The following is a 20,735-nucleotide window of genomic DNA, read 5'->3' as shown; positions in this document are numbered from 1 at the left end:
TTTATGGATGTGTTTTCCCCCAAGCAGGGAGCAAGACGTGCTTTCTCCTCCCGCCTTCCCCCGGGTACCTTTCTGTTCCTCTGAAACTGGGCTCCGCACTCCTCCTGGATAACGTTGTAAGGCAGGAAGATATCCAAGTGATAGAGGCTGGGCCGAGCCCACAGCACAATGCGGTCCTCCCCCAGGTCCAGGACCAGGGACCTTGCCGAGGGCTGGAAGGAAAAGGACAGAGAAGAGCGGTTTGCCATGGGGGCCCCCAGACTCCAAAGAGACGAGAGGAATGACCTCAGCCCCCCTCCCCGCCCCCACTCACCACTTTGGGCAGAGCAATTTCTGCCACCAGGAATCTGGGGTGGCCGTCAGCAGGTTCGGCCAGGATTCTGGACACAGGGACCTCGGGAGAGCTGTGGGCCAACCAGCAGAGGAGACGCACAAGGGTTAGTTTGTCATTCAAGGACGCAGAGAGAAGATTAAGGCGCCCAGGAGCACCCCCTGAATCCCGGCCCTCTGCTACAAGGGCCTTCGGGCTGGACCCAGGCTGATTCCCTACCTCTGCGGCTCAGACAGCCGTGTCTCGCTGCTCAGCTTTGGTGCCTCACTGCAACAAAACAAAAAAACATGTCCATCTTAAGGCTGAACAATGCTGACTCTGTGCCGTGTCACCTCAGAACCAGAGCACGGGCAGGGCAGTCTCAGAGAAGCCAGTTACCCACTGATAAGAGCCACCCTGTAATCCTCAGCCCTAGGCCTCCCAGCTCAAGGGGGCTTACCAGTTACTGCCCAGGGAGAATGGGCAGCAAAGTGCAGGATGTGCTCCCAGAAAGCTGCTGGTTCAGGGGAAGGACACAGCCCGAGCTTTGCTGTCACCCCTCACCTGGCAGCTGCTCACCTTTTGTCGATTTCTTGAATGATGGGCTGAGATTTCGTTCGGATGTTCTGGTCCATCACCAATCCCATGAACTTGCGGTTCTTCAGCACGCGCCACTCTGCGGACGGGATGGAGGTGTTAGAATCACAGGGCCCGTCCCGGCAGAGGGAGGCGAGGAGGGCACTGCTGACCTGGCTGCAGTGTCCCACTCTTCAAGAGCAGGCAGGGAGGTTAAGTGCTGGTCTCAAGGACACAGCACGAGTAGGAGAAGGGAAAAGGGGGGGGGGGGGGGGGGTTCTTTCCAGCCATAGTCACATAGCACATGAGGGCAGATAAAAGACCCAAACGGTCCAACCAGTCTGCCCAGCAAGTTGTTTAGGGTAGGAACTGCTGCTCCGTGCAGAAATGTTACCCCCATCCATCCTATAGTTCTTTACTACTGCCCCCTCCCTCCCCCACCCCCTCTCACCTCGGGACAACTCCAGGCCATATTTATTCTCCAGTCCCTCCAGGGCCACGGTGACCAGGAACTCCATGAACAGTGGGTTTGCCTGGGGAAAGAGAGACAGGGCATTACAGGGACCATGCCTGCAAGGCAGTAGGTTAAGAGGCAATGAGGATCCCGAGCTGGCTCATGGCCATAAACGTAAGTGCAGAAAGCTGCCCTTTCTGGGGGGAGCACCTGCGGACGGAACAGGATTACAGAACTGGTCTGCCCAGCGAGCGAGCGTCGTCCCAGAGTTACTGACTCACGACACAAAAGCGTCCGTTCCTTAAACCGGAAGCGGCTCGCAGGGAAAAATGGGGGGGGGGGGGGGGGGGGGGGGTGGTTCCTCTCCCCAGTCTTCCCCAAAGGTCAAGGTCCTACCTGGATCTTCTCGAAGAAAGATGTGTTAATAGCGATGTCATAGGCCGTGCAGCCATTCCCACCTGTGGAGCACAACAAGAGGATGTTAAGGCAGCGGGTCCACGCCCCACCTGGCCACAAGAGCTGCAGACCTCGGAGTAGGGGTACAAGAGCCTGCTCTGCCGGAGCTACAGTTTTCCCATTCTGTAATCATTTCCTACCTCACTTATCCACCAAGGAAAAGCGAGTCGGGGGGGGGGGGGGGGGGGGGGGGGGGGAGGATAAGAGCTACTGAAGGCAGACAAGACTCTGCAGGCTTAGCCTGTCCTCATGTGAAAAAGCAGCGGACGAGAAGCGATGAGCACCCCCCCTGGGCTCTTTGCTACTCACTATTATCCACCTCCGCGTGGGGCTCGCCCAGGCTGATGGGGACCCGATAGCCCGAGGGATCCTCTGACTCCAGCAGGCTGACTAGCCCCTGCTCCGACAGCTCCGGAGGGGCTGGGATATGCTCGGACTTGCACACATTAACGAAGACTTTGTCATTCTGCGAGGTCCGGGTCTTCAGGCAGAAACCTTGAAAAGGAAAGCATGAACCCAACGTGGGGCGGATCACGGAGGAAGAGAGAAACCCACACACAACCTGCCCTCCAAAAACTGCGCACAGCACCCATAGGTTCCGGGCAGGTTCCTTCAAATCCTTTCCAGCGGGGTTGGGCTCTCTGTCATCCCTTTTCCCCAGCTCAGGATCTCAACCTCTCTTGCAACTTCATGAGCCTCAAGGAGGATAGGGCTGGAGGGAAGAAGGGAATCTGATGCAATGCACAGAGCAGCGCTGGCAAGGAACAGCGAGCACCATGGGAGCCCTGGCACAGATAATGGAGCACCCTGGGGAGAGGGGCCTCACTTCCTTCCTTACCTGGCTGCGGGCGGATCTGTTTCGATTGGGGCTCCCTGCTTATTGCCCCCTGCATTTCCTGGGTGGCCTGTAAAGGAAGAGGGGAAACAAGAAACACCATTCTCTTATTTACAGGCTGAGATCACAACACTGCTATGCTGATGCTATCTATGCAGTTGGGAGTGCACTGTACAAACTTTACATGGAAGTTCCATCATATGCTGGAGCCTGGTCTGTAGCGTGGCAGTGCCAGCCCAGGGCTGAGAAATCCGCAGGGCCCGGCCCCCTCGCTTTTATCCAAGGCTGCCACTGTATGGTACCAGAGTCTCCCAGGGGAGACATCTAGAGCAGAACCAGCTCCAATATCCCAACAGGGAGATTATGTGACCCAGATCAATCCTGCCAGGCCAATGCAGGTCAGGTTTGGCCTCACTTTATCTCTGGAATCCATTTTTGTAGAAGAGGCAGAATGGATCAGGTAAGATGCAAAATAACTCACCTGCAGCAGGAGCGATCTGTAAGGCGCTTCTTCATCCTCTGCTGTCTCGCTGGACAGTAGGGACTGGTCTGTGGTGGAGGCCATCACTGGAAGAGGAAGAGAGTAACAGAAAACATTTTCCAGATGCTCACCGGGACCCAAAGTCTCCCCGATCCCAGTCAGCCAGCTTTACCCCAAATTCTCTCCACTCCTGAACATCCTGATCCAGTTGTGCTTTACCCCGGAGTCAGCCGGATCCAATCATGGCTTTAACCCAGAGACTCCCTACTCCCAGTCAGCAGCATCCAGTCTTGGCTTCATCCCAGGGTCTTCCAGCTATAGGAAATCATGATCCAGTCCCTGTTTTACTCCAGAGTCTCCCTACTCCCAAACCCCTGATCTAGCCCCTGCATTACCCCAGTCTCCCCACTCCCAGACCCAGTCCCTGCTTGACCCCAGAATCTCTTCACTCACAGACACCCTGATCTAGCCCCTACTTTACCCGTCTCCCCGCTCCCAGACCCCTGACCCAGTCCCTGCTTTACCCCAGTCTCCCCACTCCCAGACACCCTGATCTAGCCCCTGCTTTACTCCAGTTCCCCACTCCCAGACCCAGCCCCTGCTTTACCCCAGTCTCCCCACTCCCAGACACCCTGATCTAGCCCCTGCATTACTCCAGTCTCCCCACTCCCAGACCCAGCCCCTGCTTTACCCCAGTCTCCCCACTCCCAGACACCCTGATCTAGCCCCTGCATTACTCCAGTCTCCCCACTCCCAGCCCCTACTTCACCCCGGAGACTCTTCACTCCCAGACCCCTGACCCATCCCTGCTTTACTCCAGTCTCCCCACTCCTAGACACCGTGATCTAGCCCGTTTTACTCCAGAGTTTCCCCAGTCCCTGCTTTACTCCAGCCTCCCCACTCCCAGACCCAGTCCCTACTTCACCCCGCAGTCTCCCCACTCCCAGACCCCTGACCCAGTCCCTTCTTTACCCCGGAGTCTCTTGCACTCCCAGTCGCCCTGAAGCGGTTGCTTATTTACAGCACAGCGCCTGTTCCCAGGCTCTAAGCGACCACGCACGCACAGGACGCACGCACGGCACGCACACACGCACGGCGTTCATATGTTGACGTCTTACAGCGCCCTCCCGTCTCTGAGCAGCTGCCCCCTCAGCCCTCTCTGCCCTCATGGCTGCTTGTTCCGGGATCGCAGGGGAGGCTTCGGTCAGGACCATCTTCAGCTCAATGGAGTACGGCCCGGCCCCCGAGGCAGCCGGCATCGCCCAGGTAATGAGGGACCCTCCCCGCCCCCCCAGGTAATCACGTACTCGCTCCCCTGAGGCAGGCATCAGAACATGCAAAGTGTCATTCCGGCTCAGTGTCCAGAGCCGCTCTCCCGGAGATACCCGCTAGATCCTTCGGTGGAGCTTTATTCCCTGTCCCAGAAGCAAGCAATCGAGCACGTCCGCCGGGCGAATGATTGCTAATGGACCTGTCCAAACCTGCTCTCCAGTCACTTGTACTACTGGCCCTAAGCATCTTCTCTGCCCCCCCCCCCCCACCCAATTACTTATGCGCTGGTTGACAAAGAAACTTTTTTTGCAATCGGTGATAAATCTGGGGACTGCCGCTGATGGAGGCTGCCCCGAGCAACCGCGGGAAAGTCTAGCTCCAGGGAAACCCTGCGGAACGTCAGTCCGATGGAGTTGCAGTGCACTTTAGACAGCAAGCACTCCTTGGCTTTCGAGTTGGTCACATGGACCATTGTGTTGCTAAACAACAAGGGGGGCTTTGAGCACACAGACAAGCCAGAACGACCTGGGGGAAAAACCTAAGACAGCCGAGAGCCAAAGGGTGCCGGCTTCCCCGGCGGTGGTATCTGATGCCCAGATATTAAAAGTGTTTGGCGAGCTCTTCAGGAAACTGCATCCACCATGGGTGGGTGAGTGAGTCACAAGCGTCCATCCAGGACTGCCGCGGTGCAGGAAGTGCGCGCAGATGTGCAAATTCCAAAGGAGACCACAAATCGGAGATCGAGAGCATCGGTGGTAGGAAACGCCACTTGTTGCCAGCCTGGGATTCCGGAAAGGCTTATCGAAAGAGATCTCCTCGGAAGCCATGGGGCCTGAGCGTCGTGGTGAGGATCCCATAAAGTGTGAGTGGGTTCCTAGGATCGGAGGACAACATCAGAGCCCCGGTCCCGAATTTTGAACTGGGCTGATAAGACTAAAATACTCGAGCTGATGGGACTTTGGAATATGAAAGATCAAAGGTTATGATCTTTATCAATAACTGTGGAAGCTTTTCAAGGCCGTTGCAAGCATGCCATTGTGGATGGCAGTTAAATGTGAACCACTGGATGGTGAGCAGTTTGGCTCGGGTGCTGTTTGGTTCTTACAGGGATTTCTCAGCAGATGAGCATAGGAATGATTGAGGCAAAAGAATCATATCTATAAACACTATTTTCTAAAGTGGTGGCCAAAATTCTGAGAATTTCCAGATTACAAACTGGTACTAGGTGGTCATTTTAATTTAATTCCTGATTGTAAACTAGCAAAGCCCTCCTGAATGCTTCTAGAGGAGTGAATTTGGTGGTGTTAGAGTTGAGTCTGTTAGATGTCTGGAAGGTGCTGCCTCTGGGCAATTTGATTTATTTATTTATTTTATTTATTTCTTTTGTATACCGACATTCGATCGAGATATCACATCGGTTTCCAGATAACTAAAGGAATAGGGTGATAACAGCCCTATTTTACATTAAAACATGGTATTAAATAGATATAAGAATATTTTACATTATAACATGGTAATAAATATAACAAGTTGTAACAGAACTAACAGGAGTACATGGAACATTAGACTATAGTATATAACATATGTACATAAATGGCTTGTTGATGAGGATAAATTATGGTAATTATGATTTCAGTTTCAGTTCAATCCCACATAATCTCTATTCCATATGGGATTATATCTCAGTGTCTGATTCCTCGTGTTTTAGTGGTGCAGTCAACAAGCATAGGTAATATAACCATTTCTGATCAAGCGCCAGTTGCAGTGTTGGTAGAGGTCGGAGAGAAACAGCACAGCTTTTAGTGAAGGCATCACTCTGAGGCTGATCCATAATGAGGAATTTGGTGTCTATCTTAAGATAGAAAAATAAGATAGGAACTTGGGAGAATGATCCCAAATTTAATAAACAGCCTATCTCTCCAGCTTTCCTATGGGAAGCAGGACAATTGGTCATGAGGAGAGACATAATTGCTTATGTTGCAAGAATGAATACATCATGCGCTTGTCCAAATTATCATCATTTGAGAAAGGTAAGCACATTTAGCAATTGTCTGGGGAGCAAAGGAAAACGCTGGATCCTGTCCAGAACGAACTAAATGTTGCACCAGAAAGCAGCTAAATCACTAAATACCAGCTTTATAAGCTTGTTAGTGTCATGGAGTGTCCCCTCGTTCCAGTACTATTTGAAAGGATAAATAACCGTTCTCTGTTTATCCATTCCACCCCCACTCATGATTTTTATTCACTTCTATCGGGTCCCCTCTCCGCAGTCTTTTCCAAGCTGAAGGGCCCCAGACTGTAGCCTCTCATCATAGGAAAGTTGCTCCATCCCCTTGTCACCTTCCTCTGCACCTTTTCTAGTCCATCTCTGGATTTCTGGAGATGGGGGCGACCGGAACTGCACGCGGTACTCTAGGTGCACCGTGGCTCAGTACAGAGAGAGCCTGATATTCTTCATTCCTTTCTGAATAATTCCTCACGTTTTTGCTTTTTCATCCACTGCCGCAAACTGAGCGAAGGATTTCAAGAACTCCGGAGGTCCTTTTCCTGGGTGGTGACTCCTAATACGGAATCCAGCATTGTGTACCTGTAATTGGGATTATTTCTCCCCAAGTGCATCACTTTGCACTTGTCCCCATTAAATGTCATTAGTCTTTTAGATGCCCGGTCCCTCCTGTAATTCCTCACAATCTGCTTGGGTTTTAACTAATCTGTAAAGCTAATTGCCTCTCTTGGGAATGTGTTAAACAGCTTTCCCTGGATGTACCCAGATCAGTCCAGACTCCTGGGATTTGCCTCCCCTTCCAGCAGATGGAGACAGAGAAAGTTTTGCTGACACTGACATTTAACCTGGTGTGCGCCACCTGCAGCCCCTCAGTATTTCTCTGTCTCCAGCAGATGGTAGATGTGCATAACCTGCAGTCTGGAAATTAGTTTAAAAAAAAAAAGAGAGAAACAGAGGAGATTGTTGGAAGATTTCCTCCCAGGAGGCTGGCAGGTCCTGGTGGAACCATCCCTCCTGGTGCTGAGGTGGATGAGCAGGGGGTCAGGGACCCTTATATAGCTCGGTCCTTTCGCCGCTGGGGGAGACAGCTGTAGGGGCCAGTTCCCTCTCCCCCAGGAGGACTTTGCAGAGCCTGCGGCCTTTCTTCATCTTAAAGGGAAGTAATTTTAAAGTTTAAAAAAAAAATAAAAAATTTTTTTGTGTCAGTCCTCATGGGGTGGAGATCGGAGCAGCAGCTTTGCAGGGGCTCTCGCAGCATTTTTTCCTCTGGGCGACTGCCTGCGCATGTGATCGGGCAGGCTGAATTAATGCCGCGTGGCACTAAGTGCGCCGCGTGCGGTGATGCCCGCGCAGCTGGTCCCATGCTGGCTTCTGTTCCCGCTGCCTGGGGGAGAGGGCGGTTTGGGATCATTGGCAACAGTGTCGGGGAAGCAGCGAGAGCCTGGAGGGCTCGCAGGTGCAGCAGCGGGGCCCCTTCCCGGTTAGCGTGGGAATGGTGACCGTTTTGTCTTTACTCGTGGCTGCTTCTGAAACCCGGGGGGGGGGGGGGGTGCTGAGGGGGATCTCTCTCTGCCGCTGTCCCTGGCTGATCAGAGCCCCGTGAGGGAAGCTCAGTCAGGGGGAGGATTCCAAAGATCCTGCAGCCTTCTCATCAGGCTTTGTCCTTTTGATGCCCAAAGCGTACCTGGCCAGGAAAGCTGCGGGACGGTGTGTTTGCAGGCAAGAGGGGTCAACGGGCCCGGGAAGAGGTCCAGGGTTTCGCAGGCTAACTGTGCGACGAGAATTCGGCAAGTCCTTGGTAGGTTCTACACAATCGGACACTGCGGACGAGGACTCAGAGGACGGGGATCCTCCAGCAGAGGACCCTCCTGAGGCGGAGCCTTCTCCGGAAGGACAGGATCCGGAAGAGGGGCTGGGAAAAGCCGCAACGGAGGGGGACGATTTGAAGGTGGTTCCTCTTTTCCACAGGGAAGAGCTGTGGCCCCTGATCCCCTATGGTCCTTAAGGAAATGGGGGTAAAGGTTCCATGAGACGAATCAGATCAGGAAGAGGTGGAGGCGGTCATGGATGGCTTAAGAGGTCCGGTGAAAGCTTTTCCGTAAGTCAGTGGTCAGGGAGTGGGAGACTCCAGAGACCAGTTTGAAGGTTGGTAGAGCAATGAATAAGCTATATCCGTTGCCGGAGGACAGGCTTGAGCTGTTGAGAGTGCCAAAGGTGGCTGCCTCAGTGTCTGCGGTCACTAAGACCAGGCCAGTGGCCAGTTCTGCAGCGCTGAAGGATATGCAGGACAGGAAGCTGGAAGACCATCTCGAAAAGATTTTTGAGGTGTCTGCCCTAGGCATACGTGCTGCGGTTTGCAGCAGCTTTATGCTTCGGGCTGGCCTGTGCTGGGTACAGCAGTTGCAGGCTGAAAAAGCGATGTCTGCATCAGAGGCAAAGTAGGCCGAGGCCATGGTGACCTATGGAGCAGATGCATTCTGTGACCTCATCAGAGCTTCTTCCAGAACCAGCCGACTCCTTTGGTCCAAGTCTCAGTTAGGAGTGTTGCCTTTTAAAGGGAAACTGTGCGTGGTGGCTGTATGGGGGGTATGTTTTATATTCTGTCATAGAACATTCTACACACAATCTGGTAAAGCAAAACTTAATTTACTAAATGTTGTAAATATATGGATTTAATTCTTAGATTTGGTGAGAGAGGTAACTGTGGTGGGGCCACTTGGCAACAGTGATCATGACATGATCAGATTTAAACTAATAACTGGAAGGGGGGACAATAAGTAAATCTGCAGCTCTAACACTAAACTTTCAAAAGGGAAACTTTGATAAAATGAGGAAAATAGAAAAAAACTGAAAGGTGCAGCTGCAAAGGTTAAAACAGGCTTGGACATTGTTTGTTTAAAAATACAATCCTAGAGGCGCAGTCCATATGTATTCCACACATTAAGAAAGGTGGAAGGAAGGCAAAATGATTACCGTCATGGTTAAAAGGTGAGGTGAAAGAGGCTATTTTAGCCAAAAAAAATCCTTCAAAAATTGGAAGAAGGATCCACCTGAAGAAAATAGGAAAAAGCATAAACATTGTCAAGTTAAGTGTAAAACATTGATAAGACAGGCGAAGAGAGAATTTGAAATGAAGTTGGCCATAGAGGCAAGAAACCTGTGAGGGAGTTGGTTGGACTGTTTAGATGACCGAGGGGGTTAAAGGGGCTCTTAGGGAAGATAAGGCCATTGCAGAAAAACTAAATGAATTCTTTGCTTCCGTGTTTACTAATGAGGATGTTGGGGAGATACCAGTTCCGGAGATGGTTTTCAGAGGTGATGAGTCAGACGAGCTGAACGAAATCACTGTGAACCTGGAAGATGTGGTAGGCCGGATTGACAACTAAAGAGTAGCAAATCACTAATGTCCCTGGGGCATTCTACTACTCGCCTCTCTCCAGCATCGCTCAGGTTTTTACAGACTGACGTAGGATTGATCCAGAGCTACAATACAGACCAGTCCCCTGAGATCAGGACCATCAACTACCAAATTACAGAGGCAAAATAATAATATAGACCAGTCCACAGTACAGACTGGTCCCTGAAACAGCCAGCATCACCCAGGTACTTAGACTGACCATATTGACTGATCCAAGGTCGAACCACAATATACAGAGCAGTCCTCCGAGACAGGCACCATTGTCCAAGTAATTACAAGCGGACTTACAGACCGGTTCATGGCACAGCCCCAATACGGACCTGATGCAACCAATAGGGCCTAGGGAGTTACAGGCTGACGTATGGGACTGACTTCAGCGCAGAGCCACAGTACAAACAGCCAGAATGGACCGGTGCTGCTTGCCCAACTCCGGAAGCTTCACATTTATCTGGCTAGCGGATGTATCAGAGTTGCAAAAGGCAGATGTGCCAGTTGTGGGTGAGAGAGAGAGAGAAAGTGTGTCAAGATTATGGCCAGAGGAAGGAAGTGCCGAGGCTAGGGCAGAGAAGGCTGCCGGGCAGCTAACTAGGGCTTTCAGAGCCTGCTACAGGAAGTGTGGCAGAACCCAGGGAGTAGCTAAGAAAAGCCAAAAGGTTGCAAGCTGCTTAATTTGTGTGTCTGCTGAAATAATGTTTGTTGTTTTATTTGTGTTTGTTTGTTTTAATATCAAAATTAAACCCGGGACATGGCGGCAAGATGGTTCTCTCGCTACATGATGCTCCTGGAGCCGGGATAGGATGCGTCTGCAACGCACGCCACCAGCCCCGTGCCAGGGTCACAGAAGGCGTGCTGTCGGTGGTTATGTGCGAGAGCCATATCCTGTCTCTTTGTACAGCACATCCTCGCCCTCCCCCCCCCCCATCCACCACGCTTCACTGTTGAAGTTCTTGGTACTCCAGGCACAGAGTGCGTGTCTGAAACGCTCTCCTTGGATACCGTCGTCTGGCCTTCTCTCGTACAGCAAGGCACCTCGGGTGCGTGAGCAGGAACGAGAGAAGGGGGGAGGGGGGGGGGGTGTTCCTGAGAAAGCGAAGGGGGTTTTGCAGTTAGACGTGCCGCCGTTTGCTCACCGCACCTGTTCTGCCTCCCCCTGCAGGCATGGCTGGATGCCCATGGACGCAGCCTGGGCCACTTCGTGGATGGCAGGTGGTTGAAGCCTGAGGGGAGACGGACCTACACCACCAAGAACCCTGCTACAGGTAATCTGCCAGGTGCAGGGCTTCTGCCGTCCTCGCTGGCTGCGTTTGCAGAGGTTTTGAGGCGAGGGAGGTGCAGAATCTTTATTTATTTTTTTTTTTTTGTCTCTGGATTCTCATAAATCTCACTCTGTCTAGACTTGGGGGTGGTAGGTGGGTAGAGAGGGAACTCTTGCTTTTTTTTTTTTTTTTTTGTTTTGCTCCAGCTCTCCTGGTCCTTCTTCCTACAGGTGAATCTCTGGCCACTACCCTTCAGGGGGAGGATGAAGATGTGGAGATAGCGGTGCAGGCGGCAAGGAAGGCCTTGGAGTCCTGGAGCCAGCTGCCGTGCCATGTCCGGGCCAGGCACCTATACAGGTGAGAAACCGCACGTGGCAGTATCCCAGTCGGACCGCGCAGCCTTCCGTTAATATGCTCCCTTTTTTCTCTTCAGACAGGCAAAACCAGTCCACGCCAGTGGGTTGTGCACTCCAACCAGCGGGTGGAGCCGGAGAGTGACCGCTCGCTGCCGTCACCCTCGTATAGCTCTGCTCAGGCGCCAGCCAGCTTGTTTTTGTCCATCTCTAGAAGGTGCTGGACATGCGACCGTGCTTGTGGATCTTGGCCTGCCTGGCTGGAACAGGCCAGTTTGACCTCCTGTAGCTCCCTCCCTCGGTTGAGCGTCTGGAAAACAATCTCAGGAGACAGACAGGACAGGAGTGAGGTGAAGGTTGTGGCCGTAGCCCTTCTATGGACAGGAGAGGAGATCCGGTAGGGTAAGGAGGCCTTGGCTTCAGCCCTGCTGCATGGTCCTCTTCTCTGTCTGCTCCTGCTTTCTGCCCTCTGCTCTCTCCCTGTCTTTCTTATTTTGCAGTTTGTTTTCTTTCCTGTAGAAAGTTTATTTGAAAAAAAACAAAAAAAAAAAAACGTACACGTCGAGCAGTGCTGGGAGCAGGTGTCTGCGTGATCTTTTGCAGGCTGGGCAGCCGCGCCGAGCTGCGCGATTCAGAGGGCTGCGGGGCTAACTTTAGAACCGGCAAAGTTTTAGCAGCAAAGCCACACGCGGCAGACGCCATTTTCATTGGCAGGAGCTGCTGAGGCACGATGGGGGGGGGGGGGACATGCGTTCGCTCAGCGTTTAGAGCGAGAGTGTGACGTGGCATCGGGGGGGAGCAGGGCGGGAAGAAGCTTTGCATCTGCTCAGCATGCCATATGAGGGTCCTTGGTCCCAGGAGGTCTCAAAGTGTGTACAGGCCTAGAGGGATGTCTCTACAGGAGAGTCTGTTCCTCAGAGGCCCCCACTTTACAGGCAGAGGTTGTGGCTGCGACTCCTCCCAGAGCGGCTCAGGAGCCTTCCTCGCCACCCCCCTCTCCTGCCAATCCCCCTCGGGAGTGGGTTCGGAGAGGGTTTTGCGTATGCCAGGGATGGATCTTTCTGCCATTTCGTGGGTGGAATTTAAGGGCCTCCAGGCCTTTTATCAGGAGCGAGGGGCTCCCCGGGAAGAGGCTAGGGATCGCCCACTTCAGAAGTCTCCCTCCTTAGGACCTAGGAAGTGTTCCAAGGAGTCCTTGTCTCCTCCCAGGTAGAGGAGGAGGCAGACAGAGGGAGAATAAGGCGAGGACAGGGATCCTTTGGAAGACTCTCAGGTGGTGAGTCAGAATTCTCGGAGGGAGTTCCTGACAATCCATTATTGGAAGAGGGGGAGATTCCCCCCCCTGACGCTGAGCCTCATAGAACTATGCTGCGGCTTTTTCAAAGGGACGACATGTCCAGTTTAATTTTTCAGAACTTGAAAACCCGTGGGTATGAGGGGATCTTGCCGGCAGCAGCCAAAGATCTGAAGTGGAACCTTGTAATGATCGGCTTGCGGTAGGCATCCTGGTTTTTTCCTTTGCACAAGGCTGCCCAGGAGTTGTGAGGGATTCGGTTGGACAGATGACCAAGGGGTTAAAGGGGCTCTTAGGGAAGATAAGGCCATTCCAGAAAGACTAAATGAATTCTTTTCTTCTGTGTTTACTAATGAGGATGTTGGGGAGATACCAGTTCCGGAGATGGTTTTCAAGGGTGATGAGTCAGATGAACTGAACCAAATCACTGTGAACCTGGAAGATTTAGTAGGCCAGATTGACAAACTAAAGAGTAGCAAATCACCTGGACCGAATGGTATGCACCCCAGGGTTCTGAAGCAATTCAAAAATGAAATTTCAGATCAATTAGTTAAAATTTGTAACCTATCATTAAAATCATTCATTGTACCTGAAGACTGGAGGTTGGTCAATGGAACCCCAATATTTAAAAAGGGCTCCAGGGGCAATACGGGAAACGATAGATCAGTGAGCCTGACGTCAATGCCGGGGAAAAATAGTGGAATCTATTCTAAAGATCAAAATCACAGAGCATATAGAAAGCCATGATTTAATGGGACACAGTCAGCATGGATTTACCCAAGGGAAGTCTTGCCTCACAAATCTGCTTCATTTTTTTGAAGGGGGTTGATAAACATGTGGATAAAGGTGAACCGGTAGATGTAGTGTATTTGGATTTTCAGAAGGCGTTTGACAAAGTCCCTCATAAGAGGCTTCTAAGAAAACTAAAAAGTCATGGGGTAGGAGGCGATGTCCTTTTGTGGATTACAAACTGGTTAAAAGACAGGAAACAGAGAGTAGGATTAAATGGTCAATTTTCTCAGTGGAAAAGGGTAAACAGTGGAGTGCCTCAGGGATCTGTACTTGGACTGGTGCTTTTCAATATATTTATAAATGATCTGGAAAGGAATACGACGAGTGACGTTATCAAATTTGTGGATGATACAATATTATTCAGAGTAGTTAAATCACAAGCGGACTGTGATACATTACAGGAGGACCTTGCGAGACTGGAAGATTGGGCATCCAAATGGCAGATGAAATTTAATGTGGATAAGTGCAAGGTGTTGCCTATAGGGAAAAATAACCCTTGCTGTAGTTACACGATGTTAGGTTTCATATTAGGAGCTACCACCCAAGAAAGAGATCTAGGCGTCATAGTGGATAACACATTGACATCATCGGTTCAGTGTGCTGCGGCAGTCAAAAAAGCAAACAGAATGTGGGGAATTATTAGAAAGGGAATGGTGAATAAAATGGAAAATGTCATAATGCCTCTGTATCACTCCATGGTGAGACCACACCTTGAATACTGCGTACAATTCTGGTCGCCGCATCTCAAAAAAAAATATATCCCGTGATCAGCCATTTGTTAGAAGAGAGCGCAACATCCAGGCATGGTGCTTCTGGTGGTCCCGGATTAGTCGAGCAGGCCATGGTGTGTGGATCCGCGTCATCTTCTGATGGGGGCCCCTTGGCAACTCCCTCTTCTCGGGTGGGGGGGGGGGGGGGGGTGTTACGGCAGGGTCCAGTTTTTCACAACAATGTGAGTCAGTTTTGTCTTACGGTTTGGCCCTTGAGAGGTCGAAGCTCTTTAAAGCGAGGTTACTCGGGGACAGTGGTGGAAACGCTCTTGAGAGCTTGCGAGTTTTCCACCTCCTTGGCGCATATTCGCATTTGGCGGCTGTTTGAGCCTTGGTGTCAGAATCCCGCCTCTTTGCCGGCTTCAGCATCTGTTCCCTTTAATCTTGGAATTTTTACACGAACGTCTGAGGAAGGGATTAGCCTTGGACCCGCTGAAGGTGCAGGGGGCCGCTGTAGTGCGTTATCGGGGCCGTGTGCAGGGGAGACCGCTCTCTTCTCACCCAGACATATATCTAGGTTCTTGAGGGGAGAAAAACGCCTTGGACCTCTCTTGCATTTCCTGGTACCCTTGGGGGGGGCGGGATTTGAATCTGGTTCTCTCCTTTCTGGTGAGGCCGACCTTTCGTCCTCGGCTGGTTATTTCCTTGGGTTTTCTGACCCTGAAGGTAGTGCGTTTGCTCACTATGGTTCTGCAAGGCAGATTTCGGAATTGCAAGCCTTGTTTTTTTTTTTTTTTTTATTATCCTCACTCCGGATAAGGTGCAGATTCAGACGGTACTTGGCCTTTCGGAGTTTCATTTAAAGCAACCAGTTGTGTTACCATCCTTGGATAAGGATGTGGATGGTCAGGAATACAGGAAATTGCGGCCATAGGAAGTGTGGCGGCACATATTGCTTTATCTGGAAGTTACGAACAAGTTTTGGAAATCAGATAGGCTTTTTGTTCTGGGGGGAGGGGTGAAGAAGGGGGGAGGCAGCTTCACGGGGCAAGGTGACTCGTTGGATTGAGGAAGTCGAGTCAGCGGCCTATGTTGAAATCCGGGAAGCCTCTTCCGAGACACGTCGGAGCGCGTTCGACCCGGGCTCAGGAGGTTTCTTGGGCAGAATTGCGTTTTGCTTTCTCCGGCAGAGATTTTTAGAGGGTTTGCCAGATATTATGGATGTGGTAGTGCGGGAGGATTCTACCTTTTGCTAGGGCAGCCTCCCGCCCTTTGGGGAGTAGCTTTGGCACATCCCACTGGTGTGGACCAGCTTGCCTGGATGAAGAGGAAGGTGAAATTACTTCCTACCTGACGATGTCCTTTCCTCGAAGTAAGGCACGCCAGTCCACCTTCCTGCCCGGGGCTGCCTTGAGGCTGTCGACTCTTTCTTTTGTGTTGCTAGTTCCTTGTCCAGAAAGGAGTGAGGTTCCAGGATCTTTCAAGCAGCTGGGCTCCCACAAATTGGGTAAGTGAGTTCCGTTCTTTATCTAGGAAACTCTGATTGTCCTAAGGGACTATTGTTAGCGGAGTCCAGTGTTTCCATTTAAAAAGAAAAAAAAAAAATTAAAGGAAAAAATCCACAAGGTTAAGTTGAATGATGTTTGTAGGATGTGATCTTATTGTTAGTGTCCACCGTCTGCTTTTGGCAGGCTGGTGCCTGAGCAGAGCTAAGAGGGTGACATCAGCGCGTCTTTGTTCTCTGTCTCCACCTGCTGGTCGGAGTGCACAACCCACTGGTGTGGACGGGCCTGCCTTACTTCAGGGAAAGGAAATCATCGGGTAAGGAGTAACTTCTCCTCCTTTGCTCCCCTTGCAGCCTGGCCCGGACAGTGCAGAAGCATCAGCGACTGCTGAGTGTACTGGAAAGCCTGGACAACGGGAAACCCATCCGGGAGAGCCGGGACTGCGACGTGCCGCTCGTGGTGCGCCACTTCTATCACCATGCCGGCTGGGCCCAGCTCCGTGAGGTGGAGATGAGGGAGTGGAAGCCCCTCGGTGAGTCTCCTTTGCACCTTCAGGGTGGTGTCGGTCGTGGGGAGAGTGGCTGGTGCCGAGGCATAGCTGCCGTATTGGTGACGGGGAGTGGATTTTTGTGCATGGTCTGGCCCCCTCATGAGGAGGGGGAGTGGCTTGGCCTGCACGGTCTGGCCCCTCTGGGCGAATGGTGCCCATGTGGTCTTGCGTCCATCTTCATACGAGGGTCTCTTCTTTCCTCTTGGTTCCGCTGGCGGCGTCAGGCCTGCGAAGAATCTCTGTAACCCTATACCGGATGGCTTTAGGATGCTGGCGTCTGACCGAGCACGGCTCATTGTTCCTCCAACCTCCCCCCCCCCCCCCCACAGGTGTGGTCGCCGCTATTGTACCCTGGAACTTCCCCCTGATGTTGCTGACCTGGAAGATCTGCCCGGCCCTGGCCATGGGTAGGTTGTGATTTGATGCGCCACACACACAGCACACGTTCATCACAGAAAAGCAAACTGCACCCCGTTACCACCAGCGATATCTCTTCCTTCTCATCTGTGCTAAAATCTCAAATGATAACCCAGCTGGTTGCGTCCTCTTGCCACACGCTTGGGGTGCGGGACCGAGCTGAGGCACGGGGAGATAGAGGACCCTCGTCTTGCAGAGCTCTCCCCCCCCTCCCCTTCTCAAACCCTTTGCCTAAGCCCTGCCGTGCTCTCGCTCCTGCACAGGGAACACCGTGGTGCTAAAACCGGCCACCTACACCCGGCTCACCGCCCTCCTGCTGGCCGAGATCTGCGCCGAGGCCGGCCTCCCGCCTGGCGTCTTCAACGTGGTCACGGGCAACGGGGCATTTGGTAGCAAGCTGGCCATGCACCCCGGGGTAGACAAGGTGGCGTTCACCGGATCCACAGAGGTAAGCCGTCCTGGCAGAGGCTTCTGCCGGCGCTCTGCCTGCTCTGGGGAAAGCAGTGACGTGGTTGCGTCCCCCCAGACCCGAGGAGAAAGGATGTTGGAGGGAGCCGGGTGGAGACTGGGACCCATTTGTGTCGCACACAGAGGGGATTTCTTGTCGTCGTAGGTGGGCCGCATGCTGCGGAGAGCAACGGCCGGCACGGGGAAGAAGCTGTCCCTGGAACTGGGGGGCAAGTCCCCCTTCCTGGTCTTCGACACGGCGGACCTGGACAGTGCTGTGGAGGGGCTGGTGGATGCCATTTGGTTCAATCAGGGGCAGGTGAGTAGCGTTGGCGATTGGCAGCGGGCATGAGGTCACCAGACCTGGCCTCTGTCCCCCCCCCCCCCCCCCCCCTCCTAGATGCCATGGGCAGCAGCAGCCTGTCCTCGGTCTCTCTCAGGACGCCGTACCAGTATTGCCCAGTGAGCCAGGAATCGGGTTTGCTTATTACTGGCACCTTTTGGACTTGCGGAGTTGAAAGGCCTTGGGAATCCGTTGCTCTCTGGCCTTCAGGCCGTCCCGTGTCTCTCCTGCAATCAAACTCTCTGCATTGTAAGGTGTAGGCCGGTGACTGATCGTGCAGTGCAGCAGCAGGAGGAGGTTCAGAAGCAGCCGAGCTGCCCGAGCTCTTAGATCTGTGCCTCCTGAAAGGAGGAGGGGCGGGGAGATTGCCGGCCAAGGCTCTCTGTCTAACATCCTTCTTCCCGCAGGTGTGCAGTGCCGGGTCCCGGCTCCTGATGCAGGAGGCCGTCGCCGGCGACCTGCTGCCCAGGCTGAAGCGGCGGATGGGGCGCCTGCGGGTGGGCGACAGCCTGGATAAGGCAGTGGACATGGGGGCCCTGGTGGACGAGTCGCAGAGGAAGACCATCGGCGAGTTTGTGGAGGAGGCCCGGGCAGAGGGAGCCGAGGTACCCACGGGTGGAGGGGGGACCCTTTCTCTTTTCTACTCCTCCTGTCCCTTGGGCGTCTTCCCTTCGGTGTGCAATACTTGCCCGGCCCCCTTTTTTTCCTCTTTCCTGACTCACTGCTGATGGGCACGGATCAGTGGCTGCCGCCTCCTTGTCCCCCCTGCAGGTTTTCCAAGCGTCGGACTCTCTCCCGAGGACCGGATTGTTCTACCCTCCCACCCTGATCACCGGCGTGGACTCCACCTCCCGCTGTGTCCGAGAGGAGGTAATAGCTGCATCTCACCCCCTTCCTCTGATCTGTGTAGATTTTGCAAGACTGGACGAGGGACCCCGTAAACGCAAACACGATGCGTCTAGCGAGCGAGGGCCTGAGCTTGTTCCCATGTCTCTGATTCGGGCAGGCTGCCTCTACCCTTTCAGCTTCAGAGCAGCTTGTTCCCCTCTCTTTCTCTTACTGTGTCACAGATCTTTGGGCCCGTGCTGGTGGCCATGACCTTCCGAACCGCCAAAGAGGCCATAGCTCTGGCCAACAACACGCCCTATGGGCTGGCGGCCAGCGTCTGGACGGAGAACCTGCCTCTGGCCCTGGAGGTGGCCCTCAGGTAATATCCCGTTCCCTTTACTCCTCCTGCCCGCGTCCTGTAGTCGGAGCTTGTGAATTTGCACCATTCAGACTTTTTCCTTTTTTCCCCCCCCCCTCTCCCAGCTTGAAAGCGGGCACCGTCTGGGTGAATGGGCACAACATGTTTGATGCCGCAGCAGGATTCGGCGGGTACAAGGAAAGCGGGTTTGGCCGCGATGGGGGTAAAGAGGTAAGGATGGGCCTCCTCCTGGTTTCTGAGGTATGGGAAGGCCCTGGTCTGGTAGAAAGAGATGTGGGTTTGAAGATTATCTCTGGGCATGATCCCCCCCCCCCCCCCCCCCCTTGTACTGCGAGTTATCAGAGATCTCATGAGACTCTCCTCTCTCTCTCTCTCTCTCTCTCTCGCTTTTATTTTCCGAAGATGAAGAATTTCCTCTGCACTCAGGCCGGCCAGTCCTCACCAGTGGGTTATGCACTCCTACCAGCAGGCGGAGACGGAGTAAAGCCGGATCACTGACCCACAGACCTGCTTCGACATCAGCCTGCTGGTATTCTCCGTCTCCAGCAGATGGTGGGCATGCCTCTCCCTAGTGGGGATAGCTTGTGGTTGAAACAAACAAACAAAACAAAAACCTAAGACGACCGCTTGCTTGAGTTCCCGAGGTGTGACACCTGTTTGGTCCCTCCCTCAGTTGAGCGCTTTTAAGTCTGGAAGCCTGACTGGCGTAGACTAAAAAAAAAAAAAAAGCAAAAACAAGGTCGAGGGAAGGCTCGGCAGTGAAGGTCTCCTGGTTCATAGCCCACTGCTCAATCTGGCTTCATGCCTGGCAGACAACATCCAAAAAATTGTAAATTTAATATGGAATGCTAAAAGACAGAAAATCCCTTCAGTTCTGCTAGTTATAGACGCTGAGAAGGCCATTTGACCAGGTTCACTGGGCCTTCATGTTCAAAGTACTACAAAAAGTTTGAATGGGGCCCAATTTCATAACCTGGTTGAAGGCCATGTACTCCAACCCAAAGGCATGCATAAAAGTAAATGGCTCGTACTCTTGATATGTTTTCACTAGGCAGGGGCACAAGATAGTGGGCAGCCCTATCACCCTTACTATTTGCCCTGGTCATGGAACCACTAGCAGAAGAAATAAGGTGCCTCAACGACATCAAAGGTATCGCTATAGGCCAAACCCAATATAAAATCTCTCTCTCTTCGCTGACGACGTTCTATTTACCATAGCCAACCCACACCTATCCCTGCCAGTTGTAATCCAAGAACTAGATACATTTAGCAGAGTCTCTGGTTTTAAAGTTAATAAGGGGAAATCAGAAATATGAACTATCTCGCTCTCCTCAACTCAAACAGATCAATCAAAGAGAGTTTTCCCTTTAAATGGGCAAGACAAAGCATTGAATATCTCTGAATTCAGGTGGGGACAGACGAGAAGCAATTATTTGCCACTCTGGGAGAACGCATCCAGGGACATGGAAATATAGTCCCCTTATATCTCATGGTTGGGTGGCATTGCCTCCATCAGAATTAATATTTTACCTAAATGGCTATACCTTTTCAGACTCTCTCAATAGAGATTCCACAGACCTTCTTCCGAACTCTCCACAGGAAAAAATTCCAATATGTTTGGAAGAGATGCTCTCCTAGGGTGGCTGAGGGGGGTACTCTTCCTACACAAATTGGGGCAGGCTAGTCTGAGCTCAATGTGTCCTGTTGGCTGAGTGCTGGAATGGTTGTCTGTTAGTAATCAAATTTTGCTAGTTTGTTCACAGTTGGCTTTTGCAGAGAGTACTGGCAGGCTGATGTCACTGCAGGGGTATGATATCAGCTTTGCTCTGTCTCCACCTGCTGGTAGAGGTGCATAACCCACTATTTTGGATTCACCTGCCTGTACTAAGGAAAAGGAAATTATCAGGTACGTAGTAATTTCTCCTTCTCTCGTAGCAATTTGTTCGGCACGATGGGTCTCCGAGCTGCAAGCTCTTTCTTGCCGTGAGCTGTTTCTACAAATGACTCCTGGGGGGCAGTACAGCTTAGGACCGTACCTTCCTTTTTGCCAAAAG

General features: G+C 52.4%; 2 protein-coding genes across 12 annotated transcripts in view; one reads left to right on the top strand and one right to left on the bottom strand.

The window, feature by feature from the left end:
• Positions 1-20,735, bottom strand: part of PIH1D1 (PIH1 domain containing 1) — a 54,126-nt gene that overhangs the window by 6,354 nt on the left and 27,037 nt on the right. Inside the window, exons 1-10 of one of the 7 annotated variants that reach the window (XM_029585435.1) lie at positions 4,686-4,775; positions 3,113-3,198; positions 2,635-2,701; positions 2,106-2,291; positions 1,737-1,798; positions 1,338-1,419; positions 890-986; positions 551-598; positions 314-404; positions 69-212 (exon numbers count right to left, since the gene is read on the bottom strand). In XM_029585435.1, the coding sequence (XP_029441295.1) occupies positions 69-212; positions 314-404; positions 551-598; positions 890-986; positions 1,338-1,419; positions 1,737-1,798; positions 2,106-2,291; positions 2,635-2,701; positions 3,113-3,198; position 4,686 (864 nt within the window). In that variant the 5' untranslated portion in view covers positions 4,687-4,775. Of the gene's footprint in view, positions 1-68; positions 213-313; positions 405-550; positions 599-889; positions 987-1,337; positions 1,420-1,736; positions 1,799-2,105; positions 2,292-2,634; positions 2,702-3,112; positions 3,199-3,284; positions 3,489-4,084; positions 4,224-4,419; positions 4,559-4,685; positions 4,776-20,735 lie in introns of those variants that run through there. The other 6 variants (XM_029585441.1, XM_029585436.1, XM_029585437.1 and 3 more) reach the window with 6 other exon arrangements.
• ALDH16A1 (aldehyde dehydrogenase 16 family member A1) overlaps positions 4,222-20,735 on the top strand; it is a 31,216-nt gene continuing 14,702 nt past the window's right edge. For 2 of the 5 annotated variants that reach the window (XM_029585430.1, XM_029585427.1), the window contains exons 1-11: positions 4,222-4,378; positions 10,964-11,066; positions 11,270-11,420; positions 16,071-16,249; positions 16,597-16,674; positions 16,948-17,132; positions 17,298-17,450; positions 17,882-18,079; positions 18,246-18,344; positions 18,545-18,681; positions 18,786-18,891. In XM_029585430.1, the coding sequence (XP_029441290.1) occupies positions 4,280-4,378; positions 10,964-11,066; positions 11,270-11,420; positions 16,071-16,249; positions 16,597-16,674; positions 16,948-17,132; positions 17,298-17,450; positions 17,882-18,079; positions 18,246-18,344; positions 18,545-18,681; positions 18,786-18,891 (1,488 nt within the window). In that variant the 5' untranslated portion in view covers positions 4,222-4,279. The remainder of the gene's footprint in view (positions 4,379-10,963; positions 11,067-11,269; positions 11,421-16,070; positions 16,250-16,596; positions 16,675-16,947; positions 17,133-17,297; positions 17,451-17,881; positions 18,080-18,245; positions 18,345-18,544; positions 18,682-18,785; positions 18,892-20,735) is intronic. The other 3 variants (XM_029585428.1, XM_029585429.1, XM_029585431.1) reach the window with 3 other exon arrangements.

The sequence above is a fragment of the Rhinatrema bivittatum genome, chromosome 19 (assembly GCF_901001135.1).
Source record: "Rhinatrema bivittatum chromosome 19, aRhiBiv1.1, whole genome shotgun sequence".
Classification (NCBI taxonomy): Eukaryota; Metazoa; Chordata; class Amphibia; order Gymnophiona; family Rhinatrematidae; genus Rhinatrema; species Rhinatrema bivittatum.
Note: the sequence above shows the minus strand (reverse complement) of the source record. Positions and strands in the feature narration are given on the sequence as shown.